General features: G+C 31.5%; 1 protein-coding gene across 2 annotated transcripts; it reads left to right on the forward strand.

The window, feature by feature from the left end:
- The first annotated feature begins 13921 nt into the window (after nucleotides 1–13921).
- On the forward strand, nucleotides 13922–26052 carry LOC132278605 (QWRF motif-containing protein 2-like). 2 transcript variants are annotated; one of them, XM_059780434.1, is made up of 6 exons: nucleotides 13922–15685; nucleotides 21262–21381; nucleotides 21935–22051; nucleotides 22166–22255; nucleotides 25050–25157; nucleotides 25683–26052. In XM_059780434.1, the coding sequence occupies exons 1-6, from the start codon at nucleotides 14264–14266 to the stop codon at nucleotides 25755–25757; spliced, it is 1932 nt and encodes a 643-aa protein (XP_059636417.1). In that variant the 5' UTR covers nucleotides 13922–14263; the 3' UTR covers nucleotides 25758–26052. The 2 variants fall into 2 exon arrangements, with proteins under 2 accessions (XP_059636417.1, XP_059636418.1); XM_059780435.1 differs by lacking the exon at nucleotides 21262–21381.
- Nucleotides 26053–26305: the final 253 nt, after the last annotated feature.

A 26305-nucleotide genomic window follows, 5' to 3' on the forward strand; every position in this document is an offset into this window, starting at 1 on the left:
ATTAAAACATTATCAAACTGATTTTCAAAGTAATACATTTAGCACTTTAAATTCCAACGCTAAAATTCAATACTTGAAAATTTCAGTGCTTAATTTTCATTTTTATCAATCAACATCTAATATTGAACGTTGAAAATTTTAAAAAATACTAAAAAATATTTATTTTTTTAATTACTACTTAAAAACTTCAACGTTTAAAATTTAAATTTTCAAATTTTCCGTACTTAATTTTTAATTTTATTAAACAACACCTAAGACTTGAACTCTTCTCTCGTGTGTGCGCGCGCGCGCGCGCGCGTGTGTGGTCCGTCCTTTTCTTTGTTTCTTCAACAAATATCGATTTTTTTCCATCTCTATTGAGTCTCATCATTAATTAAATTCTTCTCTTTGATTAAATTTCTTGCAAACATATAGATTACACATATACGTCAAACAATTTAAATATAATCTATGAGTTTGTAGATTTAAATGTCATGATTTCGATTTCTAAATAGAAAGAATATTTATAAGAGAAGAGTCCAAGGATAGAAGAGAGAAGGGAGCACTTTATTAAGGTGAAAGTTGCAAATATGAGGAGGTTTGGGGGTAATTTACCTTATATCCTATTGTAAAAGACAAGTTCCCACTTGAACTTAATTATACTAATTATAACGAGAGTGATTCACAATTTGATTAAAAAACTTAAATTGTTAGGTGTGATTAACATCCAAATTATATATATCTATTAATTTATTCTTCAATATAGAACAAGTTCCACTTGTAACACCTATCCATGTCCCACCAAGAATCCATGAAAAAAGTGTCTGCGTGATAGACACAAGAGGTCCCATTTATAGAAGACTCTTAACAAAGCAAGGTAAAGAGAAAGTAGGCGGGCACAAGTAGAGAGGGAATTGACAATTGGGGTTAGTGTACCCTAAAAAGATAGTGCTTTTGGCATTGCTTGCAAATCCTAATTACTAACTATGTAGTGCTGGAAAGTGAGGCCCTTTAACTTCTTGTATTCCCAATGAAACAGTAATATTGTCCGATTGTCAAAAAGATTGAAGCAGATTTGATTAATTAGCTTAGTTTGTTACCTAATTTCAAGAAAATAATTAGGCTATCTTCAGTGGTATAGAATTGAATTTTAAAATTAGTGAAATTAGAGAAAAGCAACTCTAAAAATTAAACTAAAATTTTCTTCAATTTTAATTCCAAAACTCAAATTCCATGCGACGGAACATAGTCTTACTGTAATTTGCAGCCGGATTCAAACAACCAGGAACATGTGAGTCCACATCCATTACAGTCCGATTCAGATCAAGCCGAACACTCACAAGAAGTGTGTGAGCCCTTAATCACCATCAATCAGAATCGAACAACGTCAAACACGTACAAGGAACCTGTATGATGGATAGTGTGGAGCTTAATAAATAATATATATATATATATATATATATCATTGACAAGAAACTCACATACACTACTCACACACCCCACTTTATTCCTTTGGAGATTCGAACCTTCACCATCCATTTTGAAAGGTAAAAGAAATATCACTGGGTCACAAGTCCCTTTGATAATAAATAATATAAATCAGAACCCAACTTTCTATACTTTTTAGAGAGTATTTTAGTATTTCTCCTATATTGTCCTAGTGCTAAAATATTTATTTATTATGAACTTTTTATATTTGGTATTATTTTTTTATAATTATTGAAAAATCTCTACAACTCGTAGAGGTAATCATAATTTTTGAATAAATTAGGCTAAATTTGTTTGTTATCGTGCGTTTGATCTAATATTTTGTCTGTTTGATTTTGCACTCATATTTGTATCAACCTTCTCTCTCTAAATAAATGATTACACACATTATATATTTGCTCATCATCACGGTTGTTAATCTTTGTTGTTTTTTTTAAGTGATTGATTCTCATTTCCCACTCAATTGTTTGGTTTAATTATATAGTAGAAAGGGACATTATAAGCTGAGAATTGGCATCTCTAACTAAACATTGCTTTTAAGTACTTCTTACACAAATTATGAAATAAGAAAGAAAAGTGAAAGTGGTTATTTTCTTGTAAAGGACAAATGCGGGTTCAAGTTGGTGGGTGTATGGATTGTTGGACGATAAAGCTGGACATCAATCAAAAGCCATTTCTATCATTGAATAATCAGAAAATAAAGAAAATGTATACTACATAAAAGTTAATAATATTTTTTATTATTTAATAAAATAGGATTCTTGCACGAGCCTTTAACCTTTTACTTTGAATTGAGATGATATTAAATAGACCATAAATTTTAGTGATGTTTGAACATGAATTTGAAATAACGTCGTGTTCATTATCCAAAGGGCTATTAGCCCAATGATATTAACTCTGAGGAGAGGCGGTTAAAGTTTGTGAAATTTGTTCATAAATACTTATCTAAACAAAATATATATATAAACATGTAGGGTTAAAAAATACCCCTATGATATGCATATAGAGTGTATGACTCTATGTATGTTTTAAAAAATTCCTAACATTCAAGTTTAGGGCAAATAAAGATTTTACTTCTAAAAAGACTAAAGTGTCTCTCTATAATTGAATAAAAAATAAATATATAAAAATAATTAAATATGAAATGACATCACTCTTTTTGGTTTAGTGTGTATATATATAATGGCATTATCAGAAGATATATAGATATTTTTTGAAATTTATATCTTAAAAATGTCATGTGTATATGTGCAATGCACATGACTATATTTTTAATGAAATAGTGACATCAAGCCCTTATTTGTTTATTTTTTCAAATTTAATGGAGTTATATACACAACGTGAACAATTGGGGTGTTTTTGCACAAAACATAAACATTAGGAGTATTTTTCTCACTTTGCCCAAATATATATATAAACCTGTTCATTTTATTGATGACCCCTTTTTGTATAAAAAAAAAAAAATTAATAATAATAATAATAAATAAATAAATAAACTTTTGAGAAAGATCTTTGCTTGGTGCAAAGTAAAAACTATTAAATAATTTGTTCTTTTAAATAAATAAATAAATAACTACTCAATAACTTTGTGGAAAATGATATTAAGAATTAGGTGTATCTAAAGTTCAATCTTCCCAACCTGGTAGGTACACTTGTTCAACAATCAAGTAATCTGTTGGCATCTTTGGTGTTAGCTCTAAATTACTTGATTATGATTGATTTCTAACTCACATACCCTCTGCTCAATGCCCTCAACCCTTCTCATTTAAGTTTTTTATGATTCATTCATACTTGCGATGATGTGGCAGCCTAGAAATGAGTGATTCATCCTACACTTTAAAGTCCCTTACTGATTTATTTTTGAAGTATAATTCCAATAATGACTATGAAAAGTAGATTGGGTAGGGACTCTCATATATATATATATATATATATATATATATATAAAATAATTTTGACGAGTCTGTTTTTGACCAAAAAAATAATAATAATAATAATAATAAAAAATAAATAATTCAATCTTTGATCGAAAATAGGTCAATGATGAATATCCATTAACTTTGTTTGTGATATAAATTGTTTTTTCATTCACATTTCATCGTCGCTTTTATGCCCGATAGGAAGTCTATTGAATATTTCAAAAAAATTCATAACTGGTCTAAATGGATTCAAATTCTTCTAATTTTTTGTATTTAGTAGTTTTTTTTTTTAAAAAAAAAAAAAATCATACATAAAGCATAATATACATTGATTAATAATATTTTCAATGTTCTCTTTAATTATACTTTGTAAATTCAAAGTGGTTTATTATTATTTTTTTTTATTTATTTATTATTTTTTTTGTGGGGAATTTTTGGAGTTATTTTAAGGTTTTCTTATGGTGTTAGATTAGTTATGCTGATATTTATTTATTTTTTAAAAAAATTATACATAAATAAAAATACACATTGATCAAAGTTCTCTTTAATTATACTAAGTAAAAAAAAAGAAAAAAAGAAAAAAAAAGATAAATAATAAATAAATTCTCTTTAATTATGCTCAGTAAATTCAAAATAGTATTTTATATATATATATATATATATATATATATATATTTATTTATTTATTTATGTGATGCTCTGTTTGGATACACATGAGAGAAAAGAAAGGAGATGATAGTATTAGTTATGAGATATAAGAAAAGAAAGAAAATAATATCAATAATCTCTATTCATATTTGGACTAGTACGAGAGAAAATAAAAAAAATGATAATATTCTTGTTTGAATATGATATGGGGAGGAAAAAAAATGATAACAACCAAATTACTATCACGCCTTTTTAAATAAATGGGACAAGAGTAGAATAATAATTTTCTCCTTTTAATTATTGAGAATAGTTTCAAAATTATGAAAATACCTTCCTATTTAATTACGAAATTAGATATGTTGAGTACTTACATGTGATTTTATAATTAAGAAATACATGTCCGTTTATTATTATTTCACATTAACGGTCATAATATAGTAAATTCTTACATTTGAGGACCTAAGTATTGTCCTTTTTTTTTGTCAACCTTAACAACTTCTTTTTTTCAAAAAAAATTATAAGAGATCTATGACATTTTAAATATATATATAAGGTACTTCTTGATCCACATATATAATTAAACTCGAATAATTAAAGCAAATTGTACTTCTTGATCCACATATATAATTAAACTCGAATAATTAAAGCAAATTGTACTTCTTGACATATAATATATATATATAATTAAACTTGGATAGTTAAGGCAAACGAAAATGTAGCATTGATTTATGTATCATCTGGATTCCCAAGTATAGTTAATTCTTCAAGTGATTGCTTGGTCAAGGAGTGTTAGAATTTTTGAAGTGAAATGTTGATGGTTTAAATTCTTTTATATATATGTGTGTGTGTACAATACTTATGTCCTAATAAGAATTTACAATATACGTCAGTAATTTTTACATATTTATTTTATTGAGTAAAGTAACTTTAAAAATTATAAATTATCATTTTTATTTGGAATTGTTTAGTGTATTAGTTGTCAATTTTTTTAAAAAATATAAATAAGTGGCGAAAGTATGTTGATAATATTTGTTACGCAAAATATCAAAGAGAATGGGTAGGTAGGTCTTTTAACCCATTGTCTTCCTGTTTTTTGTCGAGTCGTCGCTATAGTTGGGGGAGAGATGGAGATGGTAGCTTCTTTAATTAACCATACTCTTCCCCATTCGAGTGGTCGCTATAGTAGTTAGAGAAAACGAAAGCCATGAAAGCACTTTACCAAGAAAATGAAAATGAAAGCACTTCAGCTGCTAGATGCACGCGAAGTTGATTCTAATTAATTTACTCAATAAATGCATCCCTACAAGAATAATTAATGCAAGGCAGATATCCATTAATTCTCGTCACGGTTGTCAACATACACGCATATATGTAATATATATATAACGGCTGTGAACAAACGTGTGCGCGCGCGCGCGTAAATGAAAAATGATAAGTGCCAGGGGGAGTGGCGCAAGCGACTATCCTTCATACACGCATCTCTGATTGGTTAAAATATCAATCATGAATGAAAGTCATAATTAATGTGTGTTTTTTATTTTTACAGTACCAAAAAAACATAAATTTTCAGGATCAAATTACTCTTTAAAATTCCTTCTTTCTTTTATTTGTGCATATATATTTTGATTTATTTATCACAATTACAATGTATACAAAGGATAATATTTGTCTATTCATGATAAATAGGAAGTTCATTCTTACCTTGATGTGGTACAAAATTAGTAGAACACATGTCCCTATAATATAAAATAATAATATTAAAAGATTTGAGAGGTTACGGATTAAACTGGATATGATCCAAATCTAAATCTCTCCCCCTCTCTCTCACTATTCTTTTGGAAAAATTAGATTTTGGTAACCAAATCTAAACAAATTTGTTCAAAAGTGACCTAAAAGTCAATAAAAGATAAATAGTCATTAATTTTGAAACTTAATTGCTAATGAGTGACTATTTGAGGATAATTTGATCAAAATATTTATTTATTTATTATACATTCTAAAAATAATTTTTAAATGGTAAAATTGCCATCGGATTCATCTTCCTTTCTTTCTCTCTCATCCAACCTTCTCTTTTTTTTTCTTTTTTAGTTTGCAAACTTACCAATTAAAACATTAAGTTTCTTTAATAACCTTATCTCTTAAAATTAGGGTTCCTGTAAACCTTATTTTTTTTTTTCAAAGTTCTTCACCATAGTCGGAAAACAAACCAAGTAATATTCAATCACACACGAGTTTATCAACTTGAAGTTTATATGTCATATATATTAATAACATCAATCTGTGAGTTTCTAAACCACACACCTATCAAATTATACCTATATGTGTGTAGTGCTTATTATATATCTACCATGTGATAAAGTTAGTCATCACATTTTCCTAATAACATTTCAGTTTATTATTGAGATAATTTCATAAAAATAGAGTTTTGAGGGTCAAAAGACAAAAGAATGAAATTAAAATTCAATTTTTCAAATTAATGAAATTTTATGAAAGTCTGACATGGACATGGAAAATTATTGTATATCATTTTTTTTTTTCCCAAAATACCCTTCTATTATTATTATGAAATTATGCTACTACCCCTTTCATATCTAGAGAGAGAAGATTTATTCCAATCTTCTCAAACTCTTCTTATCCGGCAGCTCCTCTTTCTTCAAACTCCCGAAACACATTATCAAAATAGTGTAAAAAGAATGAAGTCAAAATTCACTTTTCTGTTCATTTTCTCTATAAATCATCAGTTCTCAATGTAATTTCCTTTCTAACTTTGATTTCCCCCTCTATTTTACTTATTTATTTTTATATATCTATATACATACTGTGAAGATTTTGAATTTGGCCGTGGTAGTGAGAGAGAATAGGGAGAATCAAATACTGTAATATTTATTAGTGTCGATGTAAATGGCAATTTTATTTGTTAAGTAAATTTATTTTAATAAATGTGAAACTTCATTATTTCAATAAAAAAAATTACATTAAAATAAATAAGTAAAATAGAAATAAATAGAGGGGAAAATCAAAGTTAGAAAGGAAATTACATTGAGAACTTAAAAAGGAAATTAAAAATAAATAAGTAAAATAGGGGAAGAAATCAAAGTTAAAAACGAAATTACATTGAGAATTGATGATTTATAAAGAAAATGAATAGAAAAGTGGAATTTGACTTCATTCTTTTTACAGTGATTTTGACGGTGTAATTAGGGAGTTTGAGGAAAGAGGAGTTGTAGAGAAAAAGAGGGAGTTTGAGGAAAGAAGAGTTGTAGAGAAAAGGAGAGTTTGAGAGGATTGGCATAGATGTGTTTCTCTTCTCTCTAGATCGATTTGAAAGGGTTAGTAGCATAATTTCATAACAATAATAGAAGGTTATTTTGGGAATAAAAAGATAATGTATAATAAATTTCCATGTCCACGTCAGACTTACATAAAATTTCATTAATTTGGAAAACTTGATTTTGACTCCATTCTTTTGTCCTTTGACCCCCAAAACCCCATTTTTATGGAATTATCCCTTTATTATTCTGGTAAAGCAGTGTATGTGTAATAATTTAATTAATAATTTAATATGTTTAATGTGTAAGGTAAATTTGTTTAATTAAAAAATAATGTATTAGAAGAAGGATATTTAAGTAATAAAACATCAAATGGTCACTTACTAGCGATTAAGTTTTAAAATTAGTGACTATTTATCTTTTCTCAACTTTAAGATCACTATATTGTTTGAATTTGACCACCAAAATCTAATTTTTCGTATTCTTTTTGTCGCGGGAGAGTGAATGAGAAGAGGATCTTATCAAAAAAAAAAAAAAATCACACTTTAAGCTAAAATTCTTAAATGAAATAATTTTATAAGATATAAACAAACTGGATGATAAAAACTTATTGTATATCATATTTTTATTCTCAAAACACCATTTCTCTCATATCTAGAAAGAGAAACACATCTATGGCAATCCTTCTTCCCAAACGAACAACCATATCTGCCATCTCTCTTTCACCCACCTTACCAGCAAACCCATTTGAACAAAAACAAAAAAAAAAAATTGCAAATTTTTGTTCTCCCTCTCACTTCCCACCAAAACATCTTGTCCTCCAAACCCGATTTAAACCCAAAATCCATATTAGACAAAAGAAAAATCAAGATCCAAGTTGAGATTCAAAAACCCAACACGAAACATCATGAAAAAACCAACATAATCCTCTGTAATGGTCGATCCACAGCTCGGCAATACAAAAGGTTGATGCAAATGCTTGTAGATCCACAAGAAATCTTCAAGTGGGTCAGTGAAATCCAAGTCACACTAAAAAAATTGGAATATTCACAAATGAGAACTAGGCTTCTCTCGGTTTACAGTATCAAAGTAACAAATATCTACCTTTCAAAAAAAAAAAAAAAGAAGTAGAAAATAGCTCTTAATTTCTAGGGTTTGGTTGGACTTGGTGACATCGACGAGGGCTTGGGCATAGCTTCCAGCAGTGCTGTCGTCGGCCATCTTGGCTCTGCCGCGTCATTTTCCAGTGATTTTGACTGTGTGTTTCGGGAGTTTAAGGAAGGAGGAGCTCACCGAGAAGGAAAGTTTGAGAGGATTGGCATAGATGTGTTTCTCTCTCTTGATATGAGAGGGGTAGTAGCATAATTTTATAACAACTATAGAATGGTATTTTGGGAATAAAAGATTGTGTACAGTAATTTTTCATGTCCACATTAGACTTTCATAAAATTTTATTAATTTGGAAATTTTGATTTTTACTTCATTCTTTTGTTCTTTGACCCCCAAAACTTTATTTTTATAGAATTATTCTTAAAAATAATAACTTAAATAAAATAATATTACAAGACACAAACAAAGTTTTTGTATGATGAATGGAAAGAATTACTATAGATATTTGTTTTTTCCGCCAAAAGAAAAAGAAAACTAGAAATAAGCAATAACAATTTATCATGCAATTAATAAATCATCTATCAAACCATGTAAACCAGATTATTTATAATTGGGTGTATTTCAGATAAAAATAATTGATAAAGATTATTTATAATTGGGTGTATTTCAGATAAAAATAATTGATAAATATATATAAGAATTACACATTAAACTATGAAATATAAAAGTCAAAACTTCCAGTATTAACGGTGAAGTAGTTTGAGAGAGAGAAAATAGAGAAAGTTAGATTACGATTTGATTTGCATCATTTTGGGTTGACTTGCAAAGCATTTAATTTTTTAAAATTTTTTTTATTATTTTTTATTTTAGGACATTTGTCACATTACTTTTACGTTTCATCCTACTCACATGTGAGTAAACAAGTATGGTCCGTACAATATAGAAATATATATATAATTTTTATTCTTTCCTTTATAATAATTATTATTATTTCTTTCTTTCCCTCTCTCCTCTCAAAATTCATATTATAAAAAGATTCTTCCCTTTCCTTATATAAATAAAACCCTTTTCTTCATTCAAAAAAATTTTTTATTGGATTTTTATCATTTTAAGTTTTAATTGAAGTAATATTATGAAATTGAGTTCTGATTGAAGTAAAGTTATAGAATTTGAGTTTCAATTATTACGTGAAATATGGAAAGAGAGATTACAATGGATGGAATCCTTTCACAATATGGTGTTATATATATATATGCACACGTAAAAACGGAAATGAAAAATAAAAAAAGGGAAGGGAAATTTTTTTTGATATAAGGATTTTATTTATTCTTCTTATAAAGAAAAGAATAAAGATTATTTATATGTGTGTGTATATATATAGAGAGAGAGAGAGAGAGGAGGAGGAGGAGGAGGAGGAGGAGGAAAGAATTTTACAGGTAATTTGGTTCTGAAAATTTATGTTTTGTAGTTCCATAATAGTAGGAAAGATACATTAATTATGACTTTCAGGATTAGTATTTCAACCAATCATATACGCAACAGCACTCCTCATGAAGATTAATTCACACACCTGATACTCCAATCTATCCACAAGTTAGAAATTTCTTAGTTCAGATTCTCGCAGGTCTGAATAACATTATTTTCTAATGAATAAAAATCTCTCATTTAGATTCTCAGCTAGCTAGGCGTATTACTTAGATTTAAATAGCATTATTCTAGATTTTTGTGTAAGTTTCTAGTAATTGAGAATATATATGAAGTTTCTAGTAATTGAATGTAGTGATGGAACTCACTTAATGAATGATCTAATAATTAAAAGACTTCAAAAATATGATACCCCAAAGTATTATAGACTTTTTCATTAAGATCAACTTAATTGAAGAGAGTGAAGTTACAAGGAAATTTATTTATTTATTTATTTATTTATTTTTACCCTAGAAAAGGGGTACCTGAACTTTTCCCTTTCAGAAGGTTGTTGAACATTTGTGTGGCTTTGGTTAGGGATGACGCTAATAACTTTTAGTAGTTAATTAGGTACTAATAAATTAGTTGGTGACATCATTGTTCAAACTTTGTCTACCTGTGGCCATCTATCTGTATTAATTAAATACTCATTTGTGAGATGGTACCATTCATAAATTATTAAATTATTATTGATGTCTAACTATATTTGCCCATGCACCCATTAATTTAATTCATTGTAATCTATATAATATAATAAAGTACATTTGTACTAAGTTTTTAATAATTCTACTGAGCACTTCATTAATCTCTCTCTCTCTCCGGCTAAACTTGCCATGTGTCATCACGCTTGAAAGTATCATAACATGTTCTTAAAGCACGGCTTGAGCATAATAGTGTTTGGAAGTATTCGTATTCGTTTTATTTCTGTTGTTTTAATTTTTAAATTATTACAGTATTAATTTTGACAATAAAAACATAATTGATGTGACTTTATTTTATTTTATATAGTACTAAAACACTTCATGAACAGTGTCTCAAAACTAAAATATTAAAAAGTTATTTTTTCTTATGTTGATAACTGTTCATGACCCAAAATAATAACAGTAATACAACACCGCCCAAAAACAAAACGCCTAAAACATCGTCCCTCTAATAGTTTATTTTATTTTATTTTATTTTTATTTTTTAAAAAAAACACTCCTACAGCATAAGCATGGTTTCTGTTTTAGTCAAAAACAAAATTTCTAAAACAAAGCGTTATTATGCTAAAGACATAATCAGCGTTACAGACTTGGGATGTTTTATGCAAGGTAAAGGAATACCGTCATTGTGAATGATGTTGGTGTGGTGCCGACCGAAGATGCTTCGACGGTCAAGTTAGTGACTATAAATAGTTGTAAAGCTTGAATCGCAATATATTTCAAGTACCTCATTTAAATGGTGTTTAATTTGAATTGTATTTAAATTAGTCGGAAATTGCATTTATCTCCTCTCAACACTCCACGCATATCAACTAATACCGTCATCCCAATCTTCTGAAAATTTGAATTTGAATATGAATTTGAAAACAGATTCTATCTAAATAGTTAATCATCTGTCATAGAGCTATTTTTTCCTCATTAATAATAATAATAATTATAACTGTGAATTAATGTTATTAGTTATTATTACTAATTAATTTTTTGAGCTGAATAGGTAATTACAGTACAGAGAATTTTTAGTTTTGTAGTGGTTTATTACAAGGATATAGCCTAGAGGGCACTCTAGGAGTTATATAATTTTATAGAACTCAATATTAGTTTATATTTATAAGAGAGAGTAATTGATGAAGGCAAATCAGATTGGTGTCAGTGTTTTTATTTTTTATTTTTTGTTTTACCTTGGTGGAGTTTTACATTAATCAAATTTCTACCTCTCTAGCTTATGTTTTTTGTTTTTGTTCTACCTAGGTGGACTTTTACGTTAATCAAATTCGTACCGTCTCTTATGTGTGTAATGTTCTCATCATAATTACATTAGCCGTATTTGCTTTAGCGGCATGTTTGGGCGTCACACTATTTATTTATTTATTTATTTGAAGAATTAAGAGAAGCTTGATTGGTTCGGTTTTGTTAGAATAATTTTCTGTTTTAATAGAAAAAAAAAGTACAAAATTATCTGCTTTATATTTTTTGAAAATTATTTTATGAGTATTTTATTTTTTAAATTAATAAGAAACACACTTATATATTTACTTTTTATTTATACTGTTACTTGAAACTTCAAAAATAAAAATTCTTTTAAAATACGGGAAATATCACTAGGTTATAATGTATTTGGTGCTTTACGAGAATTTAATTATATAGAAAATTATTTTAGAAAATAATAATTTATAATTTTTTGAAAATAGTGTTCAAATATCTGTTGGGAAAAAATTGAACCAGAAGGTTGAAAGAAATTTGAGTGTGGGACCATATTCATTTCATTTTGATGTCTCAAGTATCTTGTGACAATTGGTGGAGGAAACTTCACTCGCTTGAATGCTGGTGAAGTAAATTGGTATTACTTACATGACAAGGAAAAAAGGACGACATTTAGCATTTATTTATTATTTTATTTTTTGTAAGCAACCATTTAACATTATCTAATAAATTTGAATTTAAACATTTCTGTTTAACTCTAAAGAAATGGAAGCAGTGAATGCACACCCATTCTGAGATTCTTAAAATTTTAAGAGATTAGGCGAAATTTCAAATGCAAGATCTTTTATATATAAAGTTTCACACGAGCAAAAAATATATATTTAAGGTTAAAAACACAAAAGCAAAAATCAGTCTTGATACTTTATATATATCACAATCCAATTTACATTATTTTTTTTTTTTAAAAAATATTCAACATAACTTAGTTACAAAAATCAAAATTCAACTTCATATCAAAGTAGTCCAATCACTGTCATCATTTTGTTGTTTGAACTCGGTTGAGTTAAAAAATTGAAAGTTGATTGCATCCATAATTTAAAATTTTAGTTTTTTTTTTAACTAGGCTTAACTATCATTCATCCACGTGAGTCCAAAATTAATATAATAAAAAAATAAGTTTTTTGTTTATATATAAAAAATATTTTTTTATTTTGAAGGAAAAGGATAGAAACGAATTATTTTTACCATATAAATTATTGTATTACATATATAAATTGATATTATAAGTAGGTATTTATTGTCATAAATTTTTTTTGTAACATTCTTTATTGCCATAAATTTATGTGATATATGATTGTGCATAATTTTTTAATTATGAAAATTATGGCCTAAAATGAATGTCTTTTAATTGATTAAAAGGCTAGTTACATTTAATTATGGGAAGTAATCATATTTCATACATGTATTACTATATTATATTATGGTACTAAATTTAAGAACCTTTCAAATTGGAGGTCCTATGTGACCGGCTAGCTCCATGATCGGCACATGCATATTTAGCGAGCAGAGAGCGAGCAGAGTATACGATGGCTTTAGTATGCCTATTTAATCAATATTTACCATTTTAATAGGTGGGGGCAAGTATTTTTTATTTTTATTTTTTTTTTCGTAGAAGTAGAAACACTACCGAATGAACATGTTTATTTAGTGAATATATTAATGACATAATATGTCGGACTTACTTAATATCTTTTCAACCTTCTTAGGAAGTGTATCAAATTACATAACTTAATTTATTAGTGGAGATATTATTTCAAAAAAAATTAGAAGTTGCAATTATATTGCCGTTATTTTTATAATATATATGTATATATATATACTGTAATATTTTTCCTAATAAAATTTGAAAAATAAATAAAAATGTCGTTAACGTAACGTCTGCCCCCGAAGGGACACACAAACTCGACGTCTCCTTGTCTTCATCGCCTTTCCGTAGGAGGCATGGTGACGTGCGTATTAAATACCTTCCACGTGTCCACGTTTCTGAGCATCCCCAAACTTCATTCCAAATCTACCCTCACTTTGAACACGTCACCTCTATAAATATGCGAGTGTATATAATACCGTCTTACTGAATAAAACACCCACTACCACGACAGTTATGCTCCCAAATCTCGCCTAAACAACTTCCCCCACTCTCTCTCTCTTTCTCTCTCTCTCCTCTACGCGTATATTCTCCCCGGCATAGCGTAACGGTCATATTTCCGGTCATCTTTTTTCTCTCTCTAAAAATTAACCATTAAACCCCTCTTTCTCTCTCTACATTTTCTCACTTCTCACGTGTTCACACCCAACTTACAGCCTTGCTCTCTCTCTACCTCTTTTACTTTCTCTCTCTCAAAGTATTTTCAGGTTGTGTTTTGGGCGAAAATTAGGGTTTTGAGAGTGTAGTTTGTGGATGAGATGTGAATAGTGGCTGTGTACTATGATGGTGGCTGCTGTGTCTGCTTCACTAAACCCTAAGGCTTCATCACAAGGTGCGATTCAAAGGAACACGACGAAGAGGCCTCCATTGTTGTCCTCTGAGGCTGACAATGGCGTCTCTGGCAATCGGAGACCTAAATCGAGAGAAGTCACTTCTCGGTACATGTCTTCTAGGTCTTCCACTTCCACGACTTCGACCTCGGCTAGCTCTTCTACGTATTCGTCGTCCTCCAATTCGTCTTCTTCGACGCGGTGTCCTTCGCCGCTCGTTTCGAGAACGGTTCCGGTGACGACGCCGATGCCGGCGCATTCCGCGATTAAGCGATCGCAATCGGTGGAGCGGAGGCGCCCGGTGACGCCTCGTCCTACTACGCCGGAGATGTCAGCAGCTGCGAGGTTATTGGTCAATTCAACGAGGAGGTTGTCGGTTTCGTATCAGGGAGAGTCGGTTCCGACTAGTAAGACGAAGACCGCGCCTTCGACAAATAATTTGAGTAATGTGAGGAAAGGAACGCCGGAGAGGAGGAAGGCGGCAACACCGGTGAGGGATCAGAGGGAGAATTCGAAGCCCATTGATCAGTATCGGTGGCCAGGGAGATCACGGCAGGTGAATTCTTTGATGAGAAGTTCGGATTTTACTGTGGAGAAGACGAAATTTGGTGGATCTGGGAGTGTTAAGGAATTGCAAAAATCCATGATCAATGAGAGTCATAAAGCCTCATTTAATGGTAGATTGAAAGTTGATTCCAGCAATGCGGAGCTCAAAAAGGCAGCTCAGCTTGTTGTTGATCCAAATTCAGCTATTGGATCTGCTGTGAACTCTGATCCTGCTGCTTCAGATAGCGAAAGTGTTTCCTCTGGAAGTAATTCAGGTATGCAGGAATGTGCAAGTGTTGCTCAACCGAGGGGAGGACCTCGTGGTGTAATGGTTCCGGCAAGGTTTTGGCAAGAGACTAATAACAGGGTGAGGCGGTTGCCTGAGCCAGGGTCCCCAGTGTCAAGAAACAATGGATTGAAACCGGTGGGTCCACCTAAGCTAATTGCGCCAAAGAAATTATTGAATGATAGTCCTTCATCATCACCCCGGGGAGTCTTAAGTAGCAGGGGACTGTCTTCTCCTCTTCGTGGGGCAGTTCGGCCGGCTTCCCCTAGTAAGCCCGTGACATCTTTGACTCCATACCCTTCGAGGGGGTTGGCCAGTCCGACTCGGGTAAGGAATGGTGTAGCAAGCACATTCAATGACAATACGAGCAACACAGAGTCTATTTTCAATTTTGCTGCGGATATTAGAAGAGGGAAAATGGGGGAGAACCGGATTGTTGATGCACATATGTTAAGGCTTATGTATAATCGGCAATTGCAGTGGCGATTCGTGAATGCAAGAACAGAGGCTTCCCTGTTGGTCCAGAGGGTGACTGCAGAGGTAAAGCTCCCTCACCGTACTTGTTATTCACTTGTATTTTTATTCTGCTATGTTTAGCTCCAACAATAATTGATACATAGGACTCTTAGTTGTATTTGATTTTCTGGTACCTTTTGACAAATTTACATTCAATTGCCTTCAATATCTGTGGCATTGATTTCAATTGTTTGGTTGGAAGTATCAGCATGTAGGTTTTCATGTTGATGCTATTGGATGCAGTTATCAGATTAGAAGATGGATTTGATCTTCTTAGTATCTATAAGTAGACTGGAGAGTAAAGGTTGATTTCAATTGAATGGTTGGAAGACGGATGATCTTGAAATAGAGTGCTTGAACCCCCCTCCTTTTATCTATCACTCCTTTATTCCTCCTCTACATCCAGCCCAGAAGTCAATGACTACACATACCGAATCAAGCCAACTTGAGTTAGGGATCCTCTGTAACTTAGCAAATGACCATAGGTGTACTTCGGGAAGATAGTCACACCGTCATATTTTGTCCCTTCCAAATGCACTAAAAGAAGGTAAAAATATCCACATTCTAGTGACAACAAGTTAACAATCCCTCACATTAGCACCCTATCAATAATACAGGGTCAGCATTAGCCAACAAACCGCCAAGCCTAAAAAAAGAAGGAAACATATGCAAAACCCCATTCAGGAATTGAATGACAAAAAAGGAAGCGACAACTAACTCTACAATACACAGACAAAATATTAAGAGAAAAAATGTCTTCTACTTCCCAGTTTTCAATAGCAAATCTTAATCTCATTGGCCATCAAACAAAAAGTGGCAAGTTATTGATTATGGAATCTACAACATCACCTAAAAAGTAACTGTTATGTCGAATTGTTGGTATCTCCAAACATGCTCTTAAAGTTTCACTATATTTTGGTATTTGATAATAACACTAATATTCACTCATTTGCAAGTAAGATCTTATTCTATTTCCAGCCCATACTTTACCTTCTTCCACACCAATAGGTCTCTCCATCGAGTCTATACATTTAACTCAAATATAATTCAAATTTCACTCATCCAATCTAGGTTTTCCTCAATGAGACAACAGAAAAAACCTCTCACGGAAATTTACAAGCCATCCCTAACATCCCTCTCTCCTCTATCCTCATGCAGTTCTATCTTTATGCAGTTCACCAACAAACAATGATAATGATCAGATTAACCACTGCATGAGCTGCAGAAAGTCCACTAAGAACGTATATTGACACAAGCGAACACATTATCTCATTATATCCTTCAAGTCAAAATGCTTGAAACTTTTGCTTCCAGCTAGTTTCTTAATCCTAAATTTTAGATCATTAAGTTATCTTTCTTCTGCCTAAACATGCTAATTTCTACCTAACTGGTCTTTCTGATTCTTTCTTTCCCTTTTTCGGCAAGGATGTGAACCCCCAACTCGTTTACCAAGGTTCTCTTTCGATTGCTGTTTTTGGTTGTAGTGCTGGGGGATAGGAGATGTATTTTTAGTGAAGAGGAAACGAATATTAGGTATGACCATCATTGCACCTGGTCAATCATGAATATAGAAGCATATAAGAGAAAACCAAAATTTGTCCTAAATCATTCCTAAGAAAACCATATAATCATAAGGAGCTATCCGAGTGGTAATTATATGTCACAACTTTAAATTTAACTGCCTCTTATACTAAACGTAACCTATCACATAAAATAATCCACCTCCAAATGATAATCCTTAAGGACCAATATGTCTCCAGAATAAGCTCGATTTGGGTGATATAATCCCCTTAAATGATTTTCACCAGGCCACCTTAAAATCTAGCAAAGGGACCATATACGCAGTCTACTTTTCTATCGTCAATATTGAAGGGTTAATTAATCTCAGGAATAGATTCAACTAGGTTAATTACATCTTTTGCATAATTTCGACAAGTTGCTATGCCATGCAGGCTAGAGTTTCAATAGTCACTCCAATGGGTTCAATATACAACCAGGCTGGAGGTCTCTTATACCCTACCAAACTTGAATGGGGTCCAAAAAATGTCCGGTTGGGTATGAGTTTCAGAATAGGTTAACCTTCATTTGGTATTAATCACCTTTAATTTGGTATTAATCACCTTTCATTTCAACCATAATAGAATCTAGATTTCACAAGGATAATTGAAAATTTTCAATTTTGGACTAATAGACATTTCAAAATATAATTAGAAAATTTTTCATTAGGAATAACATGCAAAATAATGGAGCTCTACAAGGTAGGATTTGTAATACAACTTAAAAGACATAGTTGTAATAAAACTTAAAAAACATAAGGATTGTGTCTTTCAAAAGCATGAAAACACAAGGAGAGTGTCCAACAAAAGCATGAAAATAATAATAATAATAATGAGAGTGTCCAGAGTATTCACCTCAAAGTGGGATGATTTATACCTTCATATTTCAGGAAAATATAAATTGCAAGTTAAGTTGGAAAAGGAAAATTAGATTTTGAAATGAAATTCAGAGAATACATTTCAAACTAAATTATGACATACTCAACCTTTCTTTCATAGTTATTAAAATTTTATGACCTTAAGACTTGACCATTTGTGGTGTGGTGTGGTGTGGTATGGATAATTCATAAAGCAAGCCTTGAATAGGATTTAGAAACAAAGGTCCAAAACAAAAGCTGACATGGAGTTTTGAACTTACATGAAACCATCATTTTTACAATCAAAACAGAATCAGGAAGTAACAAAAATACTTTTTAGTATATTTGAAAACCATGCAAAAGTCACATACTTATCTTGTTATCCATATTGTAAATGGGTAGAAAGGTTTGTAAGTTGATCATTCTACAAGCTTCAAGCTGTAAACAAAAGTTTGCATTTATAGAGACTAATGACAGGCTGATTCGAGGACAAATGATGACATACTAACAATAAATTGTGAATATTATAATTGAGTTGAAAACTAACAGGGTGGCGAAGTAAATCCTACTGTATTAGAATCAGAGAGATCAATTAACATTAGGAGATAAATCAGGATTAAACTAGCTTGAAACCATAAATTTAGAACATGATTAGAATTAAAAATTAAAAGAATTCAAACCCTAAGTCAGAAACCATACATTAGTCAGTTATCTAGTTGATGAGTCTTACTAGTAAGCTTTTCTTCTCTTTCACTCTCTAGCTCCTTTGCTTGAAGACCCAAAAGATGTAGACAAACACACATGTTGTTGACAGTCAAGGCTTGTCCCCTATTTATAACGCCATAAGTTGGTTACTAAGTACTAATTTGTGCAAAATCCATGCTATTTTTAGATCTCTTGATTCTCTCCACACCAAGGACCAAATCACAATGGATCGAAGCCCTCCTTACCTTTCCAATTATGACCTTAGAGATCGGCCAAGCCATTTTGTCCCTCACTTTAACATGATTCTGCTATGAAAATGATACTGATTGACATAAATTCTATTCGAGTAAAGTTCTTTGTTTGTGTGTTTTATAACTGTTAACTTTTTGAACTAATTAAAAATAATATAAACTTAAAATCTAAAGGATAATAGCACAAAAAGATCCTGCCTGATTCACTAATTCGTGGGAAGAGACTGAACTCTGGTATTTGAAAAATATGACTCCATGTTGAAAGTCTTCAATTAGACCAGAGCGTTAGATTTTATTTTATTTGTTGACTTCTTTCAAAGGGGAATGAATGGAATGAAGAAAAGAAGAGAGGAGGAAAGCGGTTCACTTGGAGTTTGTCTCTTGAAAATAGTTTTCTTTCTTTATTCTCTTAAAGGTTTTTTTCTCTATTTTATTTCATGGTATCAAAGCCAACAAGAGAATTAGGGTGCTTAAACAAGTTTCATTGTAAACAACGTCAAAAAGTTCTAATTATGAAATTAGTCTAATTAATTTCATTAATTCAGTTCTCTAGTCAATGAACAAAACCCAGATTTTATCAACTTCTAAATGGTAAGTATTTCTCCAGTTTTAAGAGTTCAAATATTTTTGTTATGGTGCAAGGTTACTAAATCACAATGCCAGCAGAATCCTACATTTGGAACAAATCTAGCCTCCTCGTAGCACTCTGTGATGGCTTAGGTATAAAAGGTTGACTTTTTGACTTTCAGAAAACGTCAATCTTGGGCAGGTCATTGCATTGCATCTATATGTTGTCAGACTGCTGGGGATTTTGCACCACTAGGCCAAAGTCCCTTTGGTTTGGGATGATTCATACCTTAAAAATTGATTAGGCACTGAGCTTCTATAGCTTTGTATACGGTCTACATTTACTGATTCATCCTTAATTTATTCATTTTAATGACTTTATTTTCTATAGAAAAATTGTTAGTTATATGTGTATTTGATACAAGTTTTTTAAATTGAGCTGAGAATTAATGATTCACAACTGAAAAGTTTGTTTCCTTACCTTTCTCAGCTAATGTATGTCAATATGTTTTATAAATATGGGAATAAGTAATTTATTTAGGAGATAGATTTTATTGGGTCCGTCTCAAGAATACATTGGTTAGGTTTGTTATTGTTATTATATAAACTTATATGACTTGAACTTTGAAATCTATATATGTGCATTTTGCAGATTTCACATTTTTTAGTGTTTTGCCACATGCATTATAAATGAATTTATTAGTTTTGACTTTTAAATGTTCAAAGAGAGTCAAAGGGTGAGAGAAAGACACAGGTCTCTAACTGTAGAGGATCTTTTTGTATTATTGATATGAATTAATTCAGTGGAAACCTAAAAAAATTGCATTCTAAGAACTGAAGTAGTTAACACTTGCATATTAGTTCTTGTGCAGTTACCTCGTATGCTCTGTGTAGCAACCGTGTATCACATATTTCAGCACACAAAACTTAATACCAAGATTGATATATATGCAGAATGATGCAGCACACAAAACTTAATACCAAGATTGATATATATGCAGAATGATGCAACACAATCATCCTTTGACGGTAATTTTGACTCTCTTTGCACACTTAACAGTCAAAACTAATAAATTCATTAATAATGCATTAAAGTGTACATATATAGATTTCAAAGATCAACTCATACAAGTTTATATGAGAACAATAACAAACCTAACCAATGTATTCTCGAGACGGACCCAAACAAATCTATCTCCTAAATAAGTTACTAATTTCCATATTTATAGTTCATATTGACATCCATTAGTTGAGAAAGGTAAGGAAACAAATTAGCTGAGAAAGGTAAGGAAACAAACTTTTCAGTTGTGAATCATTAATTCTCAGCTCAATTTGGAAAACTTGTATCAAATACACATATAACTAACATTTTTTCTAAAATAAAGTCATTAAAATGAATAAATTAATCAGTAAATGTAGACCATATACAAAGCTATAGGAAGCTCAGTGCCTAATCATTTTTTAAGGTATGAATCATCCCAAACCAAAGGACCTTTGGCCTAGCGGTATAACCTCCCTATCCTTAAAGAGGAGGGGAGGGGTTTGAGCCCGGGCGTGGGCAAAAGGGTGTGTGTGTTTATTTTTTGTAGCGATCTTGTTTTCTCAATCTTATTATAATGAGGATTTGGAGGAAATTTTCACCTAAATGTTCTTATCTGTATCAGAAAAGGATTTATAATGCATGGGTAACTACCTCAAAATTGTGGCATTCTGTCAAATCCAAAAGAATGGAGTTACAGTTGCTGAAGCAAAATTTGAAGCTTTATTCCATCCTCAAGGGACAAGTAAGATCACTGGTTCATTGTCTTCTAATGAGTGTTTTTGGCTTGAATGTTGTTTTGCTTGAATCATGCCGTAGTTTGTTTAATGAAAACTGCAGTTGGTTTGAATGCGTCTTCTTATGCTAGGTTTTTGCTAGTCATTTTTTTAGCATTTTTTTGTCATCTCTTCTTTTGGATATACCTTACCACTCTCTCTCATGCATATTCGCAATGAGTTTACACATAGTAATTAGCACCGCTAATACTCAGTCTTCCTGGCAACTCTACCCTTTGAGCTTGAGTAGGAGAACAAAAATGTTGATAATTGTGATACTAAAAGAGAAATTATGTCGTCATTATTTAAAGTATGTATACTATCACTTTGGAATTGTCTGATTGAATGGTCTGAATTTGGAGCTCTACAAGTGTTGACTGCTTAAGGCCTCATGTCTTACAGTATTTCTTATTATTGATTACAGTGATTTTGAGATGCATGCTGTTCATAGGTAGCATTTGTTTTGTCTAGTCCTAGTCGTCTGCTTAAAATATTAAATCTGATTGTATTTGATTATTGCAGATGTTATACCTGGACAGTTGGAATCTTATTGACAGGGATCACTCCAGTTCATTGACAGGGGCCATCAAAGCTTTGGAGGCCAGCACTCTCCGCCTTCCTGTTGTTGGTGGGGCAAGGGTATGTTTCTTCCATGTTAATTTCAAAAACAAAGTGATATCTCAATTGCCCAATTGATTGGCAATTGACATATATGGGGCTTGTAAACATCTTTTATGGTCTTTGTTCCTGCAGGCAGATATTCAGAATGTGAAAGATGCTATTTGTTCAGCAGTTGATGTGATGCAGGCAATGGCACCCTCAATATGCTCTTTGCTATCAAAGGTAATCTTTTTAATCTTTTGAATTTCCTTCCTATTTGTATGTTTATGATAAAATTTTAATTGTTTTTGTCATTTGTTTCTGGGCATGGTATTTAACTGGTTTTGTTTATTAATACTTTTGGATTGATCATTTTCTTGGGAAATAACTGAGATGAATGGATTTTTAACCATAAAAGACCCCCCTATTTACATATATGAATTTTACTGATCAGTAATAATAATAATGCTAGTCATTTTATGTTTACCAAATTTATCAAATAATATTAATCAATAATCAATGCAATTTTGAATTCGAGTCAGATAAAAAGGATAATACATTTCTTCACTCAAAAAAGAGAATAATTTAGGCCTAAAATTAAGAAGAGTTGGTTGATTCATTTCTAGATTGAATTTATATCTCATTGAATTAGTTATGGATTTTAGAATCAACATATGACTGGTCGGCAATTGTCGACCCAAAAGCAATACTTAGGTCCTTACTGACGAGGACCTACACCATCCTTACCACATATGTGGCACAATTCATGGTCAATAAAAAATACCATCCAAAGATGAAATGGGTCCACCTGACTTCCATTCATTTTTCTTTTAGTTTTATTTATTTATTTTATTGACAATAAAAATTGATGTGTCATAACAAGATTGTGCCAAATATGTAGTGAGGATGATGTAGGTTCTCACCGGTGAGGACCTAAGTATTGTAATTATTGGGTGTTGTTGCTTATCACTCTTATAAGCCCAATACTCTCCTCGTCTGTATCTGATGTGGGACAAGACTCTTGTGATATTCGCCCCCATTCAAAACCCTAAGGGCCTCGTTGTGGTCAGACCACCTTGCTTACCTGTCCACCCCAACGGCGGGAGGACCTAGAAATGATCCAGGCAGAACAACTGTGGAAGACCCTCGACGTTTTCGGATTGGTTTGGGGACTATTTTGGGACCAAGCTGGTCCTGACTCCTAATGGTTCCACAATAATTGGAACCAAACCGCATCAAACGGTTCTCACGGGAAAATAGACAAACTGAAGGATAATATTGATGTTCATCTCAATCTAAAAATCGAACACAAAGGCAAAAGACCTATAAAGAAGAAAATCTTGCATTTATCTAAAACGATCCATAACAACAGAGAAAACCCAAAATTTTGCCACATCTACAACATCAGATCCCATACCAACAAAAGAAAGAAAACAAGAGAGAGAGAGAGAGAGAGAGAGAGAGAGAGAGAGAGAGACCCAAAAGGCCCTAAAAATTGAAACAAATATTGAATATTACCCAGTGTTGTGAAACATGAATTGAGAGAGAGAGAGATGTAGGCGAGGCCCAAAGAACAAACGACGGTAGCTGATGGGAGGATCGACGATAGCGAGGAAGGATCGGCGATGAACGTGAGAGAGGAGGAGGCCACGACAGTGACTCGGTAAGGTTGCGTGCGTGTGTTTGAGAAGCCTATGTCTCTGTGAGGAATGAGAAAAGAAAGTTCAACATTTAGAATTAGGATATTTATTATATATATCTAATATAACATATATAAGTATATAATATATATAAGTAATTAAATGGTTCAGTCACAAAGGTCCCCAAATCATAACCGAACCGTAATTCTACGGTTCCATTATTTTGGAGCCGGACCTGACTGAACCGTTAAAAAAACCGATCCAGTTTGGATTTTCGGTTCCACCGGTTTTTTTGTACGGCCCTACTTGGCATGACACCGAATAAGGAATTGGGTCGGCTCTGAAACCACAACCTGGCCAGGCACTTGGAAAACACTAAGGCCATGACTTTTTTTCTTAGGGAGTGTTTCTTAACATTCACACAAGCAACTTATACCCAAAAAAAAAAAAAACATTCACACATGTAGTGCAATGCAATTTAAATGCATTCTAAATGTTCCAACACTTGTGTAATATATATAATTCATGATGAAAAATAACAATGATATTTCAATTCAAAAACACTTTTTAACATTCACACAAGTAATGCAATGCATTCTAAATGTTTTAACACTTGTTTAATATATATATATATATATATATTATGATGAAAAATAGAAGAATTGTGAAGGATCATCCTATTAATGTTGCTTTTACCTTTTTAATCAAAAGCGATGACTAAGTTTTTAAATTTTGAGCTTCTTGGTCTTCGACAGTCTGTCTTCATTGGATCGGTAGGCATAAAAACTCAACTGCTCAAAATAAAATTAAAATTACTGATTCATGAATAATACATAACAGATATTACTGTCCAAAGATTAAATCTGTGTTACAAAACAACACGTTTTCAGTTTGAATGGGTAGTAGCTAGATCGTAGCATTACGGAGAAAGTGCATGTAGGGAACTTTCAGAACATACTGTGTTTTAGATAAAAACTTTTTCCGATATGTTTTCCACTTTAGCACATCGTGTTGCTTCCTATATTTTGTTTCTTTATGCATTCTGTTTCAGTAATATTATGTACTGCACAACCCTCGATAATGATATAAAGTTGTATTGGAGGCTCGGAGCCTCTATTTCTTTGATGAAAATGGGAATGCTGTGTTCAGGATTCTGTTCCTCAAATTTGTACAACCTTTAAATGAATAATAAGGGAAAAAAAAAAATTAGCCATCTATATAGTTTTTTGCAAGTCCTTTTTCAATGCTACCCCATCATTATGACCGTATTTGTGACAATGCACTGACTTAGGTAATTTTAAATCAACTATTGAATTAGATGTTATCTTCATTTTAGCTCTTGCATTCATGGCCATATATTTTATTTTTGATGTGTCAAAACCAACTGTGATTAACAGGTAGAGCAAGTGAACGTGGTGGTATCTGAACTTGCTAACATAACTGCAAACGAACGTGCTTTGGTTGATCAGTGCAAGGACATCATGTCAACGGTAACTGCTATGCAGGTAAGGATGGTTAAAAGGTCATTAAAAAGCCAAAAGTGGGAGAATGGTTTAGCTTAGAGAAATTTACTTGGGGTATGTTCAATAGATAGATACTAGTATCGAAAAGTGAAAGTAAAAGAAAATGAAGTGAATGTTATCTTTCATACCATTTCATTGCTTGGAATGCATGAAACTTAAAGAAATAACTATAAATTCATAAAACTTTTTCAAAAAATTAATTTGTATAGAATTTTTTTTATGGGATGTTAGGTGGTTATGGAAAATGCCTTTCAAAAATTTCCTTTTCCTACTAGATAAACTCCTAAAATGTTTAATAATTTTCCATTCTTTTTCTTTCTTTCTATTTCCATCTAATCAAACGGAGCCTTATTGTTTGCTGAAGAATTTTTTTCTTCTAGACTTTTTTATTTTCCGTGCCCTGCTTTGGCTTGAAAAATATTTCAGCCATAATTCTTCTTTGTTTCGGTCACAAGTTACTCTCAAAATTTTATCCTTGTCAAGAACTGACAGAAGTCGTGAAACCAGGTGAATGATTGCAGCCTGAGAACGCATATATTACAACTGAAACACGTACCCTCAAGCTTGACAACGCAAGTGTAAAACTCCATTTGACTCCCTAATTGAAATGCTGACGTCCATCGAACACAGACAGAAATATTATACGTATCAATGCAGTTTGTAAGAGGTGAAGAAGAATGATCACTATTGCCATGCTCGGATTTATGGAAAGCAGTTGTGAAAAATACTTTGTATACACAGGTACTAGGATATCACTAGTCTAGTTTCAAATTAGATTATATACGGGAATTTTCTCTATAGGTCAAAGAAAAATATATGTATATATGTGTGATATTTTCTCATTCAATGGTGCTAATCTAAAATTTCTTTTTCGGTACACAGTCATCTTGCATTGCTCGTGTTCAGTGTTTTTATAGTTTTCTAATCATACTACATAGTTTCATTTGCAAGAAGGGATAGAATTGTAAATTTAAAACATGGATCTCTTTGTTTTTTTTTTTTTTTTTTTTTTTCTGAGTTATTTTTCTCTAATTTTACAAATTCTAATTCCAAAATTTCAATTTTATACGTATGTTTTTTATATAATTTTTTTTTTTAACGGAAGTTTCTTAATTGTTTTGTTTCATTGT

This window comes from Cornus florida, unplaced genomic scaffold (genome assembly GCF_030987335.1).
Source record: "Cornus florida cultivar Cherokee Brave unplaced genomic scaffold, ASM3098733v1 CherokeeBrave_3.0.0_Hap2_Chr10, whole genome shotgun sequence".
Classification (NCBI taxonomy): domain Eukaryota; kingdom Viridiplantae; phylum Streptophyta; class Magnoliopsida; order Cornales; family Cornaceae; genus Cornus; species Cornus florida.

What these genes read in the sequence shown, in the direction of transcription:
- LOC132278605 (XM_059780434.1), top strand. Translation starts at nt 14,264, where the DNA reads ATGATGGTGGCTGCTGTGTCTGCTTCACTAAACCCTAAGGCTTCATCA. An exon ending in CTGTTGTTGGTGGGGCAAGG is followed by an intron (nt 22,052 to 22,165) that starts GTATGTTTCTTC and finishes TTGTTCCTGCAG; the next exon opens with GCAGATATTCAGAATGTGAA. An exon ending in CAACGGTAACTGCTATGCAG is followed by an intron (nt 25,158 to 25,682) that starts GTAAGGATGGTT and finishes TCGTGAAACCAG; the next exon opens with GTGAATGATTGCAGCCTGAG.